The sequence below is a fragment of the Penaeus monodon genome, chromosome 9, assembly GCF_015228065.2.
Source record: "Penaeus monodon isolate SGIC_2016 chromosome 9, NSTDA_Pmon_1, whole genome shotgun sequence".
Classification (NCBI taxonomy): domain Eukaryota; kingdom Metazoa; phylum Arthropoda; class Malacostraca; order Decapoda; family Penaeidae; genus Penaeus; species Penaeus monodon.
Window position 1 is genome coordinate 19,070,645 of NC_051394.1, and position 21,954 is coordinate 19,092,598.

The 21,954-nt window shown below is 32.6% G+C and overlaps 4 protein-coding genes and 1 pseudogene across 4 annotated transcripts in view; 1 reads left to right on the forward strand and 4 right to left on the reverse strand.

The window, feature by feature from the left end:
* LOC119576655 overlaps positions 1-9,504 on the reverse strand; it is a 10,018-nt gene extending 514 nt beyond the window's left edge. Inside the window, 12 exon segments of the mRNA XM_037924305.1 lie at positions 1-272; positions 440-532; positions 867-936; positions 4,754-4,869; positions 5,083-5,188; positions 6,439-6,462; positions 6,964-7,182; positions 7,293-7,615; positions 8,358-8,412; positions 8,605-8,823; positions 8,932-9,269; positions 9,465-9,504. The exon segment at positions 1-272 is cut by the window's left edge and continues 63 nt beyond it. Of these exon segments, the coding sequence (XP_037780233.1) occupies positions 1-272; positions 440-532; positions 867-936; positions 4,754-4,869; positions 5,083-5,188; positions 6,439-6,462; positions 6,964-7,182; positions 7,293-7,615; positions 8,358-8,412; positions 8,605-8,823; positions 8,932-9,269; positions 9,465-9,473 (1,844 nt within the window). The 5' untranslated portion in view covers positions 9,474-9,504.
* LOC119577026 (cuticle protein AM1239-like) lies at positions 4,808-5,687 on the forward strand. The gene is made up of 3 exons (XM_037924693.1): positions 4,808-4,840; positions 4,950-5,287; positions 5,398-5,687. The coding sequence occupies exons 1-3, from the start codon at positions 4,832-4,834 to the stop codon at positions 5,618-5,620; spliced, it is 570 nt and encodes a 189-aa protein (XP_037780621.1). The 5' UTR covers positions 4,808-4,831; the 3' UTR covers positions 5,621-5,687.
* A 3,164-nt stretch (positions 9,505-12,668) lies between the features above and the next one.
* On the reverse strand, positions 12,669-13,554 carry LOC119577027 (annotated as a pseudogene).
* Positions 13,555-16,469: 2,915 nt separating this feature from the next.
* On the reverse strand, positions 16,470-17,468 carry LOC119576656 (cuticle protein AMP1A-like). The gene is made up of 3 exons (XM_037924306.1): positions 17,460-17,468; positions 16,916-17,253; positions 16,470-16,805 (listed from the first exon to the last, which is right to left on the reverse strand). The coding sequence occupies exons 1-3, from the start codon at positions 17,466-17,468 to the stop codon at positions 16,592-16,594; spliced, it is 561 nt and encodes a 186-aa protein (XP_037780234.1). The 3' UTR covers positions 16,470-16,591.
* A 3,572-nt stretch (positions 17,469-21,040) lies between these two features.
* Positions 21,041-21,954, reverse strand: LOC119577029 (cuticle protein AMP1A-like). The gene is made up of 3 exons (XM_037924694.1): positions 21,946-21,954; positions 21,402-21,739; positions 21,041-21,295 (listed from the first exon to the last, which is right to left on the reverse strand). The coding sequence occupies exons 1-3, from the start codon at positions 21,952-21,954 to the stop codon at positions 21,073-21,075; spliced, it is 570 nt and encodes a 189-aa protein (XP_037780622.1). The 3' UTR covers positions 21,041-21,072.

The following is a 21,954-nucleotide window of genomic DNA, read 5'->3' on the forward strand; positions in this document are numbered from 1 at the left end:
TGGCGTGAGATGCCGTCACCGGTCTCAACGTTGAAGCTGTAAGCGCCGGCGTCGGGGTGGACGCGGTCGTCCACAAGGATGGGCACTACTGGGCCGGGAGCAGACCTCGGTGCAGAGTAGGTTGGCTGGGGAGCAGGTCTTGGGGAAAAGGAAGGGCGAGATGCAGGTCGCGACCTGTGGCTGAAGGCTGAAGAAGGTTGTGGAGAGGCATAGCCGAAGTGACTGGGCAGCTTATCAGCCAAGCAGACTGATACAACTGCGGTGAAAACAATCTATAAAAAAAAATAAAAAAAAGCGTCAAATTGATTAATTACATTCATAAGCCACTGGAAATAATTTTTAAATGGCTCTAAGTATTCCTATTATGTTTTTTTTTCCGAAATGCAAGTTACATGCAGTTATGATCCTATGTGACACTGAAATGTATTGGCAAACTTACAAGCTTCATAACGGTGGAGGTAGTGGCGTCTCGGAGGGCTCGGCAGGTGACTGATGTTAGCCTCTCATGCATCGCTTTATATACCACGAGCTCCTGTCACGGTCAAGGCGACTCCATCACACCCACCCATGTATGGCATTGCTGATGCTTTCACGTGGTATACAAAGTATCTAAAGATTTTGACTTTCATTTAGCACATTGCTACTAGTATTAGCAGACTTTTTTGTTTGCGGTAAATGGTTTTATACTCAAGGAGCAGAAGACCTGCCCTTGAAAAAAAGTCAAAGAAAGAAAATCTGATTGTCTTCAAGGAAAACGACCAGACAACGTACGGCATTCTCTTACCGTTTCATTACTTTCCGGTCAGATTTAACCTCTGTCGAAGTTACTTGTAGAATCACAATTCTACTCCCAATTTGTCATTTGCCTTCCAGAGGTTTCGTAACATTCTACGTGTAACGAGTATCTTTTTCTGTGGAACTGATATCTGCTTCGACCTTGTGGGAGTAAGTTCATTTTTAATCAGTGTCTCCTTACAATGACTTTTTGAATTATATAAACAGACAAAACAAAACAAAAATATAAATAATAATAATACATTTCTCACGGTCTTTATTTCACTTGTTGTCATTAATAATACTAATGACAATAAAGTTAATAATGACAATGATAATGAAAGTGATAATAATATCAATATTAGTGTTATTACCATTATCATTACCATTTTTAGTATCATTATTGTTGTCATTATTATTATTAACATTATTATTAATATTCTTATTGTGATCATTTTCTTATTGTTATTGTTATTACTATTATTTCTTTTATCATTACTATTATTATCATTATTACTATTATTGTCGTAATTATACTTCTTATTCTTGTTGTTGTTGTTGTTGTTGTTGTTGTTGTTGTTGTTGTTGTTGTTGTTGTTGTTGTTGTTGTTGTTGTTGTTGTTGTTGTTTTTCTTATTATTATAATAATCTTTGTATTGTTACAATTGTTATTGTTATTCTTATTACAAACAATATCATTATTGTTATTACTATCATTATGATTACTATTATCATTATTATTATTATCATTATTATTATTATTTCTATTATTATCATTATTATTATTATTCTTTTTTTTATTACTATTATTGTTATTGTTATTATTACTATAATTGTTATTGTTATTATTACTATTATTATTATTATCATTATTATGTTGCTATTATTATTATTTTTATAGTAACAATAATAATAATAAAAATAAAATAATCATCATTATCAGCATTGTTATTATCATCATTATAAACATCATTATTTTCATTACCGTTATTATCATTATGATAATTACCATTTTCATTATTAGTAAAAAAAAACAATAATAAATAATGATAATACATTTCTCACGTTCTTAATAATGTTAATGATAATGATATCAATATTATCAGTATAATCATTATTTTCATTATTATTACCATTTTAGTATCATTATTATTGTCATTATTATTATTAACATTATTATCATTGTTGTTGTTGTTGTTGTTGTTGTTGTTGTTGTTATCGTTATTATTATTTTTTTTTTTACTATTTTTTATTATTATTATCATTATTATTATTATTATTATTATTATAGTAACAACAATAACAACAACAACAACAACAACAAAACAACAATAATAATAATAATGAAAGGACAATAATAATTATAATTATCATTATTATCATCATTATTGATATCATTATCATTATTATCATTACTATTATCATTACGATAATTATCATTATTATCAGTTAATAACGATAATGATAATGGTAGTATTGATGATAATAATAGTAATGATAATAATAATAATAATAATAATAATAATAATAATAATATTATTATTATTATTATTATTATTATTATTATTATTATTATTATAATCATTATCATTATCATTATCATTATCATTATCATTATCATTATCATTATCATTGTTATTATTATTATTATTATTATTATTATTATTATTATTATTATTATCATCATCATCATTATTATTATCATTATCTTATTATTATTATTATCATTATTATCATTATTATCATTATTATTATTACTATTATTATTATTATTATCATTATTATTATTATTATTATTATTACCACTACTATTTTCATTACTATTGTTATTATTGTTATTATTATTATCATCATCATCATCATCATCATCATCATCATCATCATCATCATCATCATCATCATCATCATCATCATCATCATCATCATCATTATCACCTTTATTATTATTATTATCATAACTATCATAATTATCATTATTATTATTCTAAATTATTATCATTATTATCATTATCAAAATTGTCATTATTATCACTATGATCATCATCATCATTATCATTATTTCAATAGTTTTTGTTATTATTATCTTCATTATTATCATTATAATCAATATCATTATCATTATCTTTATAATATTATTATTATTATTATCATCATCATTATCATGATGATGATAGTTATTATTATCCTTATAATAATAATATCTTTAAAAATTATTACTATTATTGTCCTTGCCATTATTGTTGTTAATTATTATTGTTGCTAGTGCTGTTGTTATTATAATTATCATCATTATCATTATTATTTTTATCAGGATTATTATTACCATTATTATCATTATTATCATCATCACCCTCATCACCATCATCATTATTATTATCATTATCATATTTATCATTATTGTAAAAGCTGTTATCAGTACTATTTTTGAATATTGTTGTTGTTCTTAGCATAATATTACTGTTATTTTTATTATAATTCATTATTTTATCTAATAATTATTATCATGATAATTATTATTTTATTATTTTTATTATTGTTATTTTATCATTATTATTGTCGTTGTTGTTGTTATTGTCATCATCATCATCATTATCATCATCAATATTACTATTATTTTTCTCAACATTATTAGTATCATTATCATCATTTTTATTATCATTATCATTATCACCATTATCATTATTGTCATTATTATCATCAACATCACTATCAATACAACAACTATAATGATGATATATAATATATATATATAATATATAATATATAATATTATATATAATAATAATAATAATGATAATAATGATTATTATAATAATAACGATAATAACAGTTATTATTATTTTTATTGTTATTATCATCACTTTCAGTATTAGTATAATTTTTATCAGCGCTAGTGTTACCATTATTATGACGTTCTTACTTTTTCGCCATTATTGTGATAACGTTGTTATCATCAAAATCCTCATTGTTAATTATTACTTTGATTTGTTTGCTATAATATGTAATATAACATCAATGCAATGCAAACCAGTGAACTTTAAAATCATTTTTTCACGATTCACATGATTATTAAATGTCATTTCTACTATTAGTGTTACTATGAACACTGTTGTGATTATCATCATTTCCAACATTTCCAATCATTATTACTGTCATTTTGCTCTTAAATATATCTTATTATCATCACCATTGTTGGCTTTACTGTGATAAATGTTATTACTGTTATTGGAATTGTTACCATTTTTATCATCTTTATCGTTGTTATTGCAATACAGGATTTATTGTTGTTATTACCACTGTAATTGTGCTTACTGCCTAGGATTATTATTATCGTTTTAGCTGTAATAGCCTATGATAAAAGTGAAATTCTACAAGCAGATCATAGAAGAAAAGAGAAATGGAAGGAAGAGAGACACACACACACACACACACACACACACACACAGAAAGAGAGAGAGAGAGAGAGAGAGAGAGAGAGGGGGGGGGGGTATGTAGCGAGAGAGGGGCACAAAGAGAGAAGGGGAATGGAGAGATGGAGAGAGTGAAAAAGAGAAAGTCTGAGAAAAAGAAAAGAAAAGAAAAGATAGGGATTGATAAGAGAAAGCAACAAAGAAATAAGCTTATGCTAGATATATGTTATCCATTCGATGACATATGAATGCTATATATGTGGCGAACACAATTTGTATGTGTAGTTTGTAAAAACGGAGAAGGGACTATCAGGAAGTCACAATTGCATAGTGGTCCAAGTTTAGCAGTCCTAATTTCCCTTTTTCTTCAAGTCCATTACTGACGGGGTGGGGTCAAATAATTTAATAAGAAAAAGAGATGCAAGGCTAAATACTTTTTGCAGTTATATTCCTCAAAAATATAATACTCATTCAGAAACAGGCACGCACCGGCACGCACTCGCATGTTGCATAAGACAACTCCTTGCGTGGGCGGCAGTGATGATGCTACCTTGACCGAGGCACCTCACTTGGTATATAAAGTCTGGTTCGAGAAACCGGCATCATTCACCTCCTGAGCCATTCGACTCGTCACACCCTCCACTATTATGAAGATCGTAAGACCACGAAAAACCTTCACATAATACTGTATATGAAAATGGAATAACTAAACAAAATCACACTGGATGATAGTACAACTGAATCAGTATATTCATTTCTTTTCAGATTGCATTCGCCGCTGTTGTATCAGTCTGTCTGGCTGACAGACTGCCCAGTCATTTCGGCTATGTTTCTCCGCAACCTCCTTCATCCTTCAGCCACAGGCCGCGACCTGCATCTCGCCCTTCCTTTTCCGCACCAATACCTGCTCCCCAGCCAACCTACTCCGCACCGAGGTCTGCTCCCGGCCCAGTAGTGCCCATCCTTGTGGACGATCGCGTCCACCCAAACGCCGGCGCTTACAGCTTCAACGTTGAGACCGGTGACGGCATCTCACGCCAGGAAAGTGGATCGCCTATTCCCGCCAAGGAGGGTCCCGTCACGGTCATGTCTGGCTCCTACTCGTGAGTGTCGCTATTAATTATATCAAAATTTATTTGATAAAGAAATATGAATACTATCTCTCACTATCCATTGCGAAACAATATAAATTCAGCCAATCCATCTATTCCAGCTTCACCCTCCCTGACGGGCAACAGTTTGAGCTTCGCTTCGTAGCTGACGAAAACGGCTTCCAGCCTCAGTCGCCCTTCCTTCCCGTGGCGCCAGCCTTCCCTCACCCCATCCCCGCCCACGCCCTTAGGCAAATCGAGCGCGCCCGCCAAGGACCTTCTCAGGGATACAGCGCCCCTTCTCGTCCCTCACGCCCTTCTAATTCCTATGGCTTTCCTCAGTAAAGTCTTCTAGTGGCGAAATGCTACTGGAATATATTATTTATAACGATATTGATGTACTGTACAAAGATGTTACATTTAACGAACTTTTGCGAATAAAAGATATGAAAAAGGAAACATTCGCTTACTGAATATACCATATCCGTTTACATTATTTTGGTTCTATCTGATAGCATCTTTATGCATTATTCTACGTTGTGCATATGTAGTCGGCCCTGTCAAAGGTGACAACAGTTGTAACTCATCAGGCCAGTCATCACTTAACTATCCGTTATTCTTTATTATAGATTTTATTAAATAACTGTGATGGTTTTTGTTGTTACTACATACACTGCATTATAATACGTATCTATACACAATATCACCACTATCATCATTACTGTTACAGGAATGGCGACACAGAAGTTTTTGTTGTTACTTTTACCATCTTTGATACTCACATGATGGTAAAAGTTGGTATGTTTGATATTGTGTGTTGAAAATAGTTAGGGATAAAGAAAGGCAGATTTTCTTAGGAAGAAAAGAGAAAAGTCCCAAGAGAAAGCAAAAAATCATATTTTCATTGTTATCATTAGTTATTATTGTTGTTTCTGGTATCACAATGTTTATCATTATTATATCTCTCATGATTATTATTATAATAAAAGCAGACCTTTTCGGCAGTAATACGTAAAAATAATGGGACAGGGTAGATAATAATCTATGTAAATGTGATATCCGAGAATGAGGATTCGACACATTTTTTAAAACTTTGTGTATAATGGCAGAATGTCCAAAATAATGTGAAAGAAGTACATGATATAATGGATCGGTTTCATTACCCTGGATCCTTAACAATGAATGATCTAAATGAGTAAGAAAATTATGAGAGATAAAGTAAATCTAGTAAAAGTAGGTTTCCTTTGTTACGTAGTGCAGAGCAAAATTGCACGAAAGTGTTTCGAATAATATAACAGGATATATCACATAAGCACTTTAAATACTACTACACTTTACCAAGAAAAGCTTGCACTTTCACCTTCACTTCTCTGACCCATTTTGTGTTACTTTGTTAACTTTAGGCATTTAAACTCACCCACCTTCACTGCCTGTATTCCGAGCAACCGCGCCACTTCTGCCGCCCTCCTTTTCATTCACAAATATGCATTCTTTAATCCCGCTGACTTTTTTCTTTCTCACAACCTGATCACATTGTTATCCAAGATTATTGTCAATAATTAATAGCTAAACATCTTTTTTACCATAGGATATTCAAAACGATTTGGTATATGTAACATTACACAATGCCATCTTGTTATATATAATGTAACAGGAAATATTCCATTTTAGACACTAGAAAGCTTTACTGCAGAAAGATATAGGAATTAGAAGGACGAGAGGGACGAGAATGGGTGCTGTATCCCTGAGAAGGTCCTTGACGGGCGCGCTCGATTTGCCTAAGGGCGTGGGCGGGGATGGGATGAGGGAAGGCTGGCGCCACGGGAAGGAAGGGCGACTGAGGCTGGAAGCCGTTCTCGTCAGCTACGAAGCGAAGCTCAAACAGTTGTCCGTCAGGAAGGGTGAAACTGGATGAGATGGAAAGGCTGTATTTAAGTTGTTTCGCAATGGATAGTAAAAAATATCAACCATGTTCCTGTATCAAATAAATTTTGATATAATTAATAGCGACACTCACGAGTAGGAGCCAGACATGGCTGTGACGGGACCCTCCTTGGCGGGAATAGGCGATCCACTTTCCTGGCGTGAGATGCCGTCACCGGTCTCAACGTTGAAGCTGTAAGCGCCGGCGTCTGGGTGGACGCGGTCGTCCACAAGGATGGGCACTACTGGGCCGGGAGCAGACCTCGGTGCGGAGTAGGTTGGCTGGGGAGCAGGTATTGGGGCGGAGAAGGAAGGGCGAAATGCAGGTCGCGACCTGTGGCTGAAGAAGGTTGTGGAGAGGCATAGCCTGGGTAGCCTGTCGGCCACGCAGACTGACATAACAGCAGCGAATACAAACTGAAAAAAGGTTACTGTGTGGATTAATTGTCATAAAATAGGGAATTGTCTTTGTAATTTACATGTTAAGATATTTTTGGCCGATATGAGATATATTGCATACTTTCGATCTTCACGACTGCGAAGGTGTGACGAATGGACCAGGAGGTGACTGATGCCGGTGTCTCAGACCAAGTTTTATGTACCGAATGGAAGTGTCAGGTCAAGGTGCCATCATCACTACCAGCCCTGCATTATGCAATATATTTGTGTGTGTAATATTTCTTGATGTATTCTTTGTTATTATTTCTGTCTTGCCATTGCACTCTTTTCAATGTAGATCATACAAATCTTAATACGAAAAAGGGGGGATCATAATACATAAATTAATTCTTTTATTTCTTTCTACCTATCACAAAACTATTGGAAGAGAGGATGGTGAACGTTAATGCTTAAGGAAAAATAGTATTCATCTCCATTTCTGACGAAATATTTGTTTTCTAGAAAATCTGTAATTTTCAAAACCAGCATTTTTTTTCTTAAATTTTCTTAATTCTTAACTGCCAATATTAGTGTCTCTTTCTCTGTTTACCTCTTTGTCCCCTCGCCTTTTCCCTTTCCTCTTTGGTTTCTTTCACTTGTTTGTAATCGTGTGTAATTAATATAAAAAAACGATAAATTATAAAAGCAATAATGTAGGCTGCAATTATCATAATAATAATGGCAATATTAACTACAATGCTACTCATACTACTACTGTTACAGTTACTAATACGGCTGTTGATGTTGCTGCTACTACAAATAATGAAAAAATGTTACTGGTGAAAAAAGTGAATATGAAAATGAAAAATATACTATAATGTCAGCTGAGTAGAAGGATATGTACTGTAAAATACGGCTTGACTTTTTAATGGTCTTACTCGGAACAACATTGTACAACGTATTAAGATCGATATAAATAATATAACCTGAAATATTCTTGTATCGTTTTTGGCATTACAACTTTCTACTGAGGAAAGCCATAGAAATTAGAAGGGCGAGAGGGACGAGAAGGGGCGCTGTATCCCTGAGAAGGCCCTTGGCGGGCGCGCTCGATTTGCCTAAGGGCGTGGGCGGGGATGGGATGAGGGAAGGCTGGCGCCACGGGAAGGAAGGGCGACTGAGGCTGGAAGCCGTTCTCGTCAGCTACGAAGCGAAGCTCAAACAGTTGTCCGTCAGGAAGAGTGAAGCTGGAAGAGATGAATTGATGGTATATGTCGTTTCACAATGAATTGTGCCAATGTATGAATCATGTTCCTTTATCAAAGGAATTTGTATAATATTGTAGCGACACTCACGAGTAGGATCCAGACATGGCTGTGACGGGACCCTCCTTGGCGGGAATAGGCGATCCACTTTCCTGGCGTGAGATGCCGTCACCGGTCTCAACGTTGAAGCTGTAAGCGCCGGCGTCTGGGTGGACGCGGTCGTCCACAAGGATGGGCACTACTGGGCCGGGAGCAGACCTCGGTGCGGAGTAGGTTGGCTGGGGAGCAGGTCTTGGGGCGGAGAAGGAAGGGCGAGATGCAGGTCGCGACCTGTGGCTGAAGGCTGAAGAAGGTTGTGGAGAGGCATAGCCGAAGTGACTGGGCAGTCTATCAGCTAGGCAGAATGATACAAGTGTGGCGAATGCAAACTGAAAAGTTATTACATATTGTGTTAAGTTGTCTTTCTAAATGATCTATAAGATAATATCAAACATTACATACAGCTGCGGGGAATCGACCTGTAAATATTAAAAGTGTTACTGTGCTCATTAAATTGTCTTGTAATACCCTTTGAGTTCTATAACTGAATTTGTAACATGTTCCTATATCTCTTTTAGACTTACAATCTTCATGGCTGCGGAGGGTGTGGCGAGTTGAATAGCTCCGGCGGTGAGTGATGTCGGTCGCTCGAACCAAGATTTATATACCAAGTGGATGTGTCAGGGTCAAGGTGGCAGCACCATTGCTACCCGTCCTTATGCAATACGTCTGTTCTTGCTCACTTTTATCTTTCTTGATATTGCCACACATAATATTTATTCTCCTATCAATAATACTAGAAAGAGAATGATAAAATTATTGTACAAATGCTAATGAATCTCGTTATCCTCGCTTGTTTAGGTGTATCATGCACCAACTGCAACAAAAGGGTTATTGCTTGGGTCATGAATATCATATATTTACCATCGTAAAACTAGAAAAAATACAGTCATTGCCATATTTGACAAAAAAAAAATATATATATACATTCCAGAAAATCTATAATTTTGAAAACCTTTTTTTTCTATCATCTACCTGAAGTCAGTCTTAGTATATAATTCTCTGTATACCTTTTTTTTTTTTTTTTTTTTTTTTTAGTACTGTCCAGTTTGCCGTTGCTTTATTTACTTATTTGTTATTATTCTATTTATTTTTTTGTTTGTTTTGTTTACTAACATCACACTGTTGTCCACGACAAAGATGATAACAAATGTAACAAAACAAACACATACATTGATGATAGCGATAGAAAGAACAAGGACAGCAATGCTATAAATTGAAATACTACTACTGCTACCACCACCACCATAATGATAATAACAATAATAGTAATAACGATAATAGCGACAATAATGATATCAATAATATCAATAATGAATATTAATATACGATAATGATAGTAATAATAATCATTGTAAAAATGATCAGTGATAATAGTGATCATAACAATATTAATAATAATGACTACTGCTACTTCTACTAAGGACATTGGTAACGATAATGATAAATATAAGAAAGGAAAATAAGAAATAAGAAAATAAAAATAAGAAATAAGAAAAATAGGAGTAAAGGCAATGGTTATAAATATAATGCAATAATGCAAGTCATGACGTGAATAATCATGACGTAAATGATTATAATAAGAACAACAATGATAATGATAATAACAATGATAATGATAATTATAATGGTAACAACGATGTTAATAATGATAATAATAATAAGGGTGATAATTCTAAAAATAATATCAACAATAAAAAAAACAAATTATATTGATTATTCCTTGTGATATGATCTTTGAATATAATAATAGTAATAATGAAGATTATAGTGACAATAATGATAGTAACAGTACTAGTAATGTTGATAATAATAATAACAGTAATGATAATAATAAGGATGGTAATAATAATGGTGACAATAACAATAAAAGTGATAATAATAATAACAACATCAATAATAATGATAATAATGATAATAGTAATAATGATAATAATAATAATAATAATAAATAAATAAATAAATAAAGATAACATTAATAATAATTTAAATAATAACAACAATAATGTTGACAAAATATTGACAACAACAACAACAAAATAATGACAATGATAATAATAACAGAAGTAAGAATGATAACAAGGATTATTACAAAAAATAATAATATTAAGAATAATGATAAAAATGATGATGACAATAGTAAAAATAATAATAATAGTAATAGAAATGATGATAGTAAGGGTAGTGAAAATAATAGTAAGGATAATAATAGTAATGATAATGATGATAGTGATAATAATAATGATAATAGTAATAATAATAATAATAATAATAATAATAATAATAATAATAATAATAATAATAATAATAATAATAATATTATTATTATTACTATTATTATTGTTATTATTATTATAATTATTATTGTTATTATTATTATTATTATTATTGTTGTTGTTATTGTTGTTGTTATTATTGTCATTAATATTATCATTATCATTATTATTATTATCATTATTATTATTTTATTATTATTATTATTATTATTACTATTATGATGATGATGATTATTATTATTAACATTACTACTACTACTACTATTACTATTATCTTTTTCATTATTATTACCAGAGTAATGAGAGCAATGATAATGATGACTATAATGATTTTGATGTAATAATGGTGATAATAATGATCATAATGATTACGATAATGATAATAATTGTAACGATAATAATGCTACTACTATTCTACTTAACTACTGCTATTACTAATGATGATAAGGATAATGTAAATGATAATTATGACAGTAATAATAATTATAGATTAATAGTAATTGTTTTTAATGATAATGATAATAATGATAATGATAATATGAATGATTACAATAACAATAATGATAACAGTAATGACAAAATGTTATTGTTAATACTAAAGATATAATGTTATGATAACGAATATAATAAGAATTTGAATGAATATATAACAATGAAAGTAATTATATTAATTATTATGATAATACCGTAATGATAATAATAATAATGAATATGAAAATAATAAAGGTCATGATAATCATAATAATTATAATAAAATTATAATAACAGTGATAATAATGATGAGGATGAGGAGGATATTAGCAATGATAATGACAATGATAATGATTTTAATGAAAATGGTGATCGTAATAATAATAATATAATAATAATAATAAACTCTGGATGATAAAACAACCAACGCAATAACTTGATTCATGTTTTCCGTTTGTGCTTGCGGTGGTTAAATAATGATGATGAGGATGAGGAGAATAATAGTAATGATAATAATAACGATAATGATTATAATGAAAATGGTGATAGTAATAATAATGATGATAGAAAAAACACTGGATTTTAAGACAACCAACACAATAACTTGATTCATTTTTCGGTTTGTGTTTGCCGTGTTTAAATCAATCTACCTAATATAAATGTTGATATTAATGATAATAATTATCATGATGATGATACTATATTCGTTACATATTAATAGGGATTAGAGATGGTACTAATTACATGCAGGAAGCTAATTAGCATAGAAATGATAGTATATCAACTTCTGTAGCCTTGTAGCTTGACTGTAAGAATTTGTAGGTAAGGTTGTAGAAATGTCGAGCAAATGCATATGGATATAAATGTGTAAAAAGCATTACAAACATTTACATATTAATTTGTAGGTTGAGGAGAAGGATATGTAATGTACAAGACTTTTTTTTATCTATTTTATTCGAAACATTTGGTTAAGTGCAACAATATTGTACAATGCATTGATCGTTATAAATAATATAAATTAATTTTTTCTTATGTCACCTAGGTACTAAAAAGGTCTACTGAGGAAAGCCATAGAAATTAGAAGGGCGAGAGGGACGAGAAGGGGCGCTGTATCCCTGAGAAGGTCCTTGGCGGGCGCGCTCGATTTGCCTAAGGGCGTGGGCGGGGATGGGTGAGGGAAGGCTGGCGCCACGGGAAGGAAGGGCGATTGAGGCTGGAAGCCGTTCTCGTCAGCTACGAAGCGAAGCTCAAACAGTTGTCCGTCAGGAAGAGTGAAGCTGAAAAAGATGGAATGATTGTATACGTCTTTTCGGAATGAACAAAGCAAAAGTATGAACCATGTTCCTTTATGAAAAGAATTTTGATATATGTAGCGACACTCACGAGTAGGATCCAGACATGGCTGTGACGGGACCCTCCTTGGCGGGAATAGGCGATCCACTTTCCTGGCGTGAGATGCCGTCACCGGTCTCAACGTTGAAGCTGTAAGCGCCGGCGTCGGGGTGGACGCGGTCGTCCACAAGGATGGGCACTACTGGGCCGGGAGCAGACCTCGGTGCGGAGTAGGTTGGCTGGGGAGCAGGTCTTGGGGAAAAGGAAGGGCGAGATGCAGGTCGCGACCTGTGGCTGAAGGCTGAAGAAGGTTGTGGAGAGGCATAGCCGAAATGACTGGGCAGTCTGTCAGCCAGGCAGACTGATACAAGTGCGGCGAATGTAAACTGGAAAAAAAGAAAATGATATTGTACTGGTAAGTCGTCTCAAAATCTGGTGTGAATCATGTCTAATATATTTCCAGAAAAACCTTGATCAATATTCGATATTTGGCTGACTTACGATCTTCATGTTAGCGGAAGATGTAGTGAGTCGAATGGTTCAGGAGGTGAGTGCTGTCGGTCTCTCGAACCAGGCTTTATATACCGAGTGGGAGTGTCACGGTCAAGGTAGGCAGCATCATTACCACCCACGCAAGTTGTCTATTGCAACATGCGAAAACGTGTAATGTTTCTCGTCAGTCAATCAATTGTTCTGACATATCATGCGTTCAGTTTAACGAAAATTGTCATTTTTCATTTCTGTTTACTTATATCGCAATGCTGAAGGCAGAGAGGAAGAGCCGGAAGTGCTTAAGAAAATATTAAGGCATCTATCTCCATTTTTGAAATAAGATTTACATTCCAGAAAATGTATCGTTTTGAAAACCATAAACCTTTTTTATGAGCTTACTTAATCATATCTTTTAACTGCCAGTTACAATATCTATATGTGTGTCTACATCCCTTTTCTAGTTTTTTTCATTATAGCTAGAGATGATTATGCCAAATGTAATGAATATGATAATGGTAATATTGTTTGAACAGTGACAACAATGGCGTAGAGATAATGTCAATAGTATTATCAATAATAACGGCAATATTACTAGCATTGCTACCACTACTGCTATTAATGGTAACGTGAATGATGGTCATTATAACAAAAAAGTAACAAAAATTAAAAGATAATGCCAATAGTAATAATGATAATAGTAACAGTAATAGTGATAAAAATGATAATCAAAATTATGATGGCGATATAGTAAAACGATGATGATAATGATAACAATGATAATGATGATGATAATAATAATAACGAGAGTAACAATTATAATGATAATGTTTTTGATGGTAAAATCAATTAAAACAATAATAATACTGCTAATAGTAACAATAATAAAAACCATAAAGATGATAATAATGACAAGCATGATAGTAATGCCATCAGTATTACTATACTCGGTGCGGAGTATGTTGGCTGACGAGCAGGTCTTGGGAAGGGAAAGGGAGAGCGAGATGCGACCTGTGGCTAAAAGCTGAAGAAGGTTGTGGAGAGGCATAGCCGAAGTGACTGGGCAGCCTGTCAGCTAAGCAGAGTACAAACTGAAAAAAAATTAATTTGGTGTGTTGATTAAGTTACCATAAACTCTGTAGTGAATTCTCTTACTGAGTGATTTGTGTCAATATATGATAAAGTAATGAATATAACAGTGATAATAAAAAACAGCAAAGATATAATACTACTGCGTTGTCTCAGATTAGATATTTGGCTGACCTACGATCTCCATGGCAACGAAGGGTCTGGCGAGTTGAATGGCTCAGGAGGTGAATGTAATTTTGAAAATCCAAAGCTAATTTTCTTACACAGTCTCATTAACCACCTCGCCAACATCCATTCTCTGTACATCTCTCCTTTCTCCGTTTCTCATTCCTCTTTATCGTTTTTTTTTTATTCCTTTGTTTGTACTAATAACGCATTGTTATCAAAAATGATATGTAACAAGTAATAATGAATATAGTGATATAAAGAACAGCGAAAACAACGATACAAATTGAAGTAATAATTATAGTAATAGCAATGACGACTACACAACTACTACTACTTCCACTGCTACTACAGTAGTTACTGCTTGTAATTATTATGTTAACTCTCAAAACGGTAATAAAAAGGATAGAAAATAATTATATTAACAGCAATAATAGTAATGTCAGTGTAATAAAAGAAATACTGATAATAATAACTAATAATAATAAAAATTATAATAATGATAATGAAAATAATGACAGCAATGAGACAATAATGAGAACGATAATAGTGTTAATGATAACGATAATTTTAATAATATTGATAATAATAATGTTAACGATAAAAAGGACAATGATAAAAGTACTGATAACTATAATAATGATAATGATAATAATGATAATAATAATGGTGAATAATGATAATAACCATCAAAATAACGATACTAATAGAACATATATGGTAATGATAATAATAATAAATGGGATAATGAAAGTGGTAATAACAGCAGTAGTAATAAAAAATAAAGTATAATGATAATAGTTGCAACTCTAATAATTATGATAATGAAATGGTAGTAAATGATAGATGGTAATAGTAATGATAATGATAATTATTATGATAATCGTAATGATAATAAGTTAACAATTATAAAAATGATAGTAGTGGTAATAATGATGATAATAAGAATTATAATAATATAAGAATAGGTATACAACGTTTGGCGCTAACGAGGTGTTAAAGGATATATAAAGAGAAGATATGATGGAACCCTCTATTTGATTGTATTTTCACCTATTTCTCTTGCAACCTCCACGATGTAGATACAAAATTCCAGTCTGTTTAACGCTCAATCCCCACACTAGCGTAAATAGCGAGCAGTAGTTTCCGGATTTTAGGATTAAGAAATCAAAAGTCTCGGCTGGATACTTTGTTATTATTCTTGGGGTTTTATTTTAACGCGGACTGTTTTATTGCTTCGTGTCTTTTGTATTATTTTAAATAAAGCATATGTTTTAGATGTATAGTTTCCCCTTATGCTTTAGGAATATCCATGCTATCCACCATAGTTTATCAAATCTAACGTATACTAAAGTATAAAATAATGTAGTTAGCATAATTTTGCCACAGTAAAGGAGTGATGCTAGCACTACCACGGATCATCAGGTTAAGATGTTAATCTTGTTTTAATAATAGTAAAATTAACCGGTAACCTTTTTGGCTTACAATAATACGTAAGTAAGGATGAAGAAATGTAAAATCGTGAACATCAGCATAACAGTACACTTGTATGTGTAATAATAAAAATAAAAATTACTGTAACAGCTTCTTGTCTAGAAATGAGGGAGAAATGCAGAACTCGTTGAACAGCGACATAAAGAAAAATAAATGCAAACATTTACATATAGATTTATGAGTTGTGCAGAGGGAAATGTGATATACGTCCTCCTTTTATCATCTATTTTATTAGAAACAATTCGTTAAATGTAATAACATTGTACAGAGCATTAAGGTCGTTATAAATAATATAACTTGAAATATTATCGTGACATTTTTACCACTAAAAAGCTTTACTGCGGAAAGCCATAGGAATTAGAAGGACGAGAAGGGGCGCTGTATCCCTGAGAAGGTCCTTGGCGGGCGCGCTCGATTTGCCTAAGGGCGTGGGCGGGGATGGGGTGAGGGAAGGCTGGCGCCACGGGAAGGAAGGGCGACTGAGGCTGGAAGCCGTTTTCGTCAGCTACGAAGCGAAGCTCAAACAGTTGTCCGTCAGGGAGGGTGAAGCTGAAAGAGATGGATTGGCTGTATTTATGTTGTTTCGTAATGAATGGTGAGAAATATCAGTAGTGCTCCCTTATCAAACGAATTTTGACATAATTAATAGCGACACTCACGAGTAGGATCCAGACATGGCTGTGACGGGACCCTCCTTGGCGGGAATAGGCGATCCACTTTCCTGGCGTGAGATGCCGTCACCGGTCTCAACGTTGAAGCTGTAAGCGCCGGCGTCTGGGTGGACGCGGTCGTCCACAAGGATGGGCACTACTGGGCCAGGAGCAGATCTCGGTGCGGAGTAGGTTGGCTGGGGAGCAGGTCTTGGGGCGGAAAAGGAAGGGCGAGATGCAGGTCGCGACCTGTGGCTGAAGGCTGAAGAAGGCTGTGGAGAGGCATAGCCGAAGTGACTGGGCAGTCTGTCAGCCAAGCAGACTGATACAAGTGTGGCGAATGCAACCTGAAAATTTTGAATAATATTTTGTTGATTAAGCAGTCTTAAAGTCTTCCGTGAATTCTCTTACTAACAGTTGATATAGATCACAGGGGCAGCCTCATAGCCAAGCACACCGAGCAGAAGAGTTACTGTGCGAATGAAATTGTCGAAATTTCCTTGATTTGTCTAAGTGAATGTGTAACATGTTCATATATCTTTTGCAGACTTACTATCTTCATGACGGCGGAGGGTGTGGCGAGTCGAATGGCTCAAGAGGTAAGTGATGCCGGTCTCTCGAACCAAGCTTTATATACCAAGTGGAAGTGTCAGGGTCAAGGTGCCATCATCATTGCTACCCACGCAAGAAAATGTACACGTCCTTATGCAATACATCTGTGTTTGTTCACTTTAATTTATTCTTCTGCCAATACTAATAGAACAAGAATAATATAATCATATTACGAAAAGTAGTAATGGATCTCGTTAAGTCCTCGGTTGTTGTGTTTATCACTGCAACAACAGGTTATTTCCTAGGTCATGGATGTTATAATATATTCATCAGCTTAAAACTGAAGAAAAAGATGCATTATTTGACTAAAAGGTTTACATTTACGAAAATTTATAATTTTGAAAACACAGAACGTTTTTATTTTCCTTAAACATTCCGATTAATCACATCAATTTTAACTTCCAGTCTCAAAATGTCAGTCTCTGTATATCTCTCTTTTTGTGTGTCCGCTTTGCCGTAGCTTTGTCTAATTTAGTTTTCCTAATATCACATTATCATCAGCAACAATGGTAATAAGAAATGTAACCAAAAATATATTGATAGCAATAGAAAGAACTAGGAAAACGATGATATAAACTGAAGCAATGATAATAGTAAGAATGATAAGAGGAATGACAATAATACTACTACTGAAACTTCTACCACCACAACTACTACTACTGTTGCTACTGATAGTAATGATAGTGAAAATGATAAAGATGATAATAATAGTGATACCAGTAATATCAGTGATGATAATAATGATAAGAGTAATGATGATAATGATAATAGTAATAATAGTAATAGTAATAACAATGATGATGATGATTATAATAATACTAATACTAATAATAATAATAATAATAATAACAATAATAATAATAATAATTTATAATATCAAAATGGCATTGATATTATTATCAAGCAGTCCGATTAATCATCTATTAACTGGCAGACTCAATATGTAATTCTACCGCTACCTCCACCACTACTACTATTACTATTGTTACTACTTGTAATGATAATGAAAATTATGATAGTAATAGGATTGGCAATAAAATGATAATCATAATAATAAAAATTATATAATCATAATCGTAACAGTAACAATGATGATGATAATGATTATGATGATAACGACAACAATAATGATAAATATGGTAATGATAATGATAATAGTAACGATAATGACAATAATGATGGTAATGATAATGATTATATAACAAATAATGATGATAATAACGACAAAATAATATCAGTCACAATAATAAAACGAAGTAACAACGATGATATCAATATTCATGATAATAATTATTGTTGTAACAACATTAGTAATTATAGAATACTAATATAACTAAAGGCAATGATTATGATGATGGTGAATATAAGAATGAGAATGGAACACTAACCTAACACTAATGATGATGATAAAAGTAAGAACAGTAATAATAATGATCATGATTAAAATGATGGTAATCATAATACCGATGATAATCATGATGATAACGGTAATATGATGATCATCATCATACTCATAAGAAAAGTATTAACAATAAGAATAAAAAAGAAAGCAAATGGCAATGAGTGTACCTTTGATATAAAATATACAGATAACTGTAGTAAAAATAAAATTTATAATGATAACAATAGTAATAATAATGAAAATGCTAGTAGTAGTAGTATTAATGATAATAATTATTATTATAATAATAGTAATAGCAATAATGATAATAATAAAATAATGATAATAATAATGATATTAATAGTGATAAAAATAATAATGATGAAAATACCAATAGTAATAATAGTGATAATAATAGTAATAATGATAATAATAATAACAACGATAATAAAAAATCATAATCCTGATAATGATGATGATGATGATGATTATTGCCAACATTGTTATTCTTATTACCATTATTGATAATAACAATAAAAATGTTGTCAATAATAATGATAATAACATTAATAGTAATGAAAATAATGATAATAACATTAATAGTAATGAAAATAATGATAATATTGATAATAACAATAATAATATTGATAATAACAATAACAGTAATAGTAATAGTAATGAAAATAGTGATAATGATCATGTTAAATGATAAAAGTATTAATAATAATTATATTAATAGCAATAATAATAATATCAATGATAGTAAGACATAATAATGAATATGATGATAATGATAAGAAAAAAAATAATCGTAATATTAATATTTGGATAATAATATCATGATAATGTAATAGCAAAGAGACGATAATACTTCTGATGATCATGATGATAAATATGATAATAGCAATGACGAAGATTATAATGATAACGAGGATGATGATGACGTTGATGGTGATTATAATGAAAGTGATGATAGTAATGATAATAATGATAACTATAATAATAACAATAATAATAATAATAAAGTTGATAATAATAATAATAAAATAATAATGTTAATAATTATAATAACAATAATAATAACAATAGTAATAATGATAATGATCATATCAATCATAATAATGACAATAATAATGTTAGTAATACAAACAACATCAAAACCACAACAGACACAACCACAATGATAATGATAATATTAGTATTTGCAATAATGATTATGATAATGATCATAAAAGCAGCAATGATGATGATGATGTGTATTGCTGCCATTATTTCCGCTAATGGTAGCAACGCTGATTTTTATTATATTTTATTAAAGTGATGATAATAATTATGCCAATAACTGTAATAGCAACTTAAAGAAATATTGTGATAGCGGTAATCACAAAAAAACAAAGGGCTTTCAGTAATGAAGATGACTGTAAGAAGAACCATAATATGTACAATGCTGATACTGATGATGATACTAAAAAGGATGATATTGATATATAATGACACACACACACGTGTATGTATGTATGTATGTATGTATGTATGTATTTTTTTTTTCTATCTATCTATCTATCTATCTATCTATCTATCTATCTATCTATCTATACACACAACAATAGTAAACAAGTAACCATTATCATTACGATAATGAAAATGATAATAGAAGAAACGATATCGATTGCGATGCTGTTCATTAATAATAATGATAATCACAATCATAGCTTGCTACTTGATACTGGCGATTGTGATAATAATGGTGATAATGTGAAGCAGTTCTTTAAATAATTGTTTAAAGGAGTGCTTTTCGGTTTGTGTTCACCATAATTAAATCAATCTACCTGATATAAAAGTTGAAATCAATCTTGGTGATTATTACGGTACTCATGACAGAATAATAACAGTCAGAGATGATTATATTAAAAAAAGATGATGAGAGTAAAAATTATAGTTATATCAATTTTTGTAGAATTGTTGTTTGAGTATAAGAATACATAAGTAAATATGTAGAAATGTCGAAATCGTTGAACAGGTACATTTGGACACAGATTTGCAATACTTTTTTATTATTTGTTTTATTCAAAACAATTCGTTAAGTGCAACAATACTGTACAATACTGCATTAAGATCGTTATAAGTAATATAACGTGAAATATTATCCTGTCATTTTGGCCCTCAAACAGATCTACTGCGGAAAGCCATAGAAATTAGAAGGGCGAGAGGAACGAGAAGGGGCGCTGTATCCCTGAGAAGGTCCTTGACGGGCGCGCTCGATTTGCCTAAGGGCGTGGGCGGGGATGGGATGAGGGAAGGCCGGCGCCACGGGAAGGAAGGGCGACTGAGGCTGGAAGCCGTTCTCGTCAGCTACGAAGCGAAGCTCAAACAGTTGTCCGTCAGGAAGAGTGAAGCTGAAAAAGATGGAATGATTGTATATGTCTTTTCGGAATGAACAAAGCAAAAGTATGAACCATGTTCCTTTATGAAAAGAATTTTGATATATGTAGCGACACTCACGAGTAGGATCCAGACATGGCTGTGACGGGACCCTCCTTGGCGGGAATAGGCGATCCACTTTCCTGGCGTGAGATACCGTCACCGGTCTCAACGTTGAAGCTGTAAGCGCCGGCGTCGGGGTGGACGCGGTCGTCCACAAGGATGGGCACTACTGGGCCGGGAGCAGACCTCGGTGCGGAGTAGGTTGGCTGGGTGGCAGGTCTTGGGGCGGAGAAGGAAGGGCGAGATGCAGGTCGCGACCTGTGGCTGAATGCTGAAGAAGGTTGTGCAGAGGCATACCCGAAGTGACTGGGGAGTCTGTCAGTCAAGCAGACTGATACAAGTGCAGCGAATGCAAACTGAGAAGTTAGAATAAGATATCGTATTAATTTTGTCTTAAAGTCTTCTGTGAATTTTCTTACTAATACATTTGTAAGTTAATATAGATCACTGGAAAAGCCTACCGAACAGAAAAAAAGTGTTACTGGGCGATTTAAATTGTCTTAAATTCTCCGTGATTTTTCTAACTGAATGTGTCATGTTCATATATCTTTTGCAGACTTACTATCTTCAT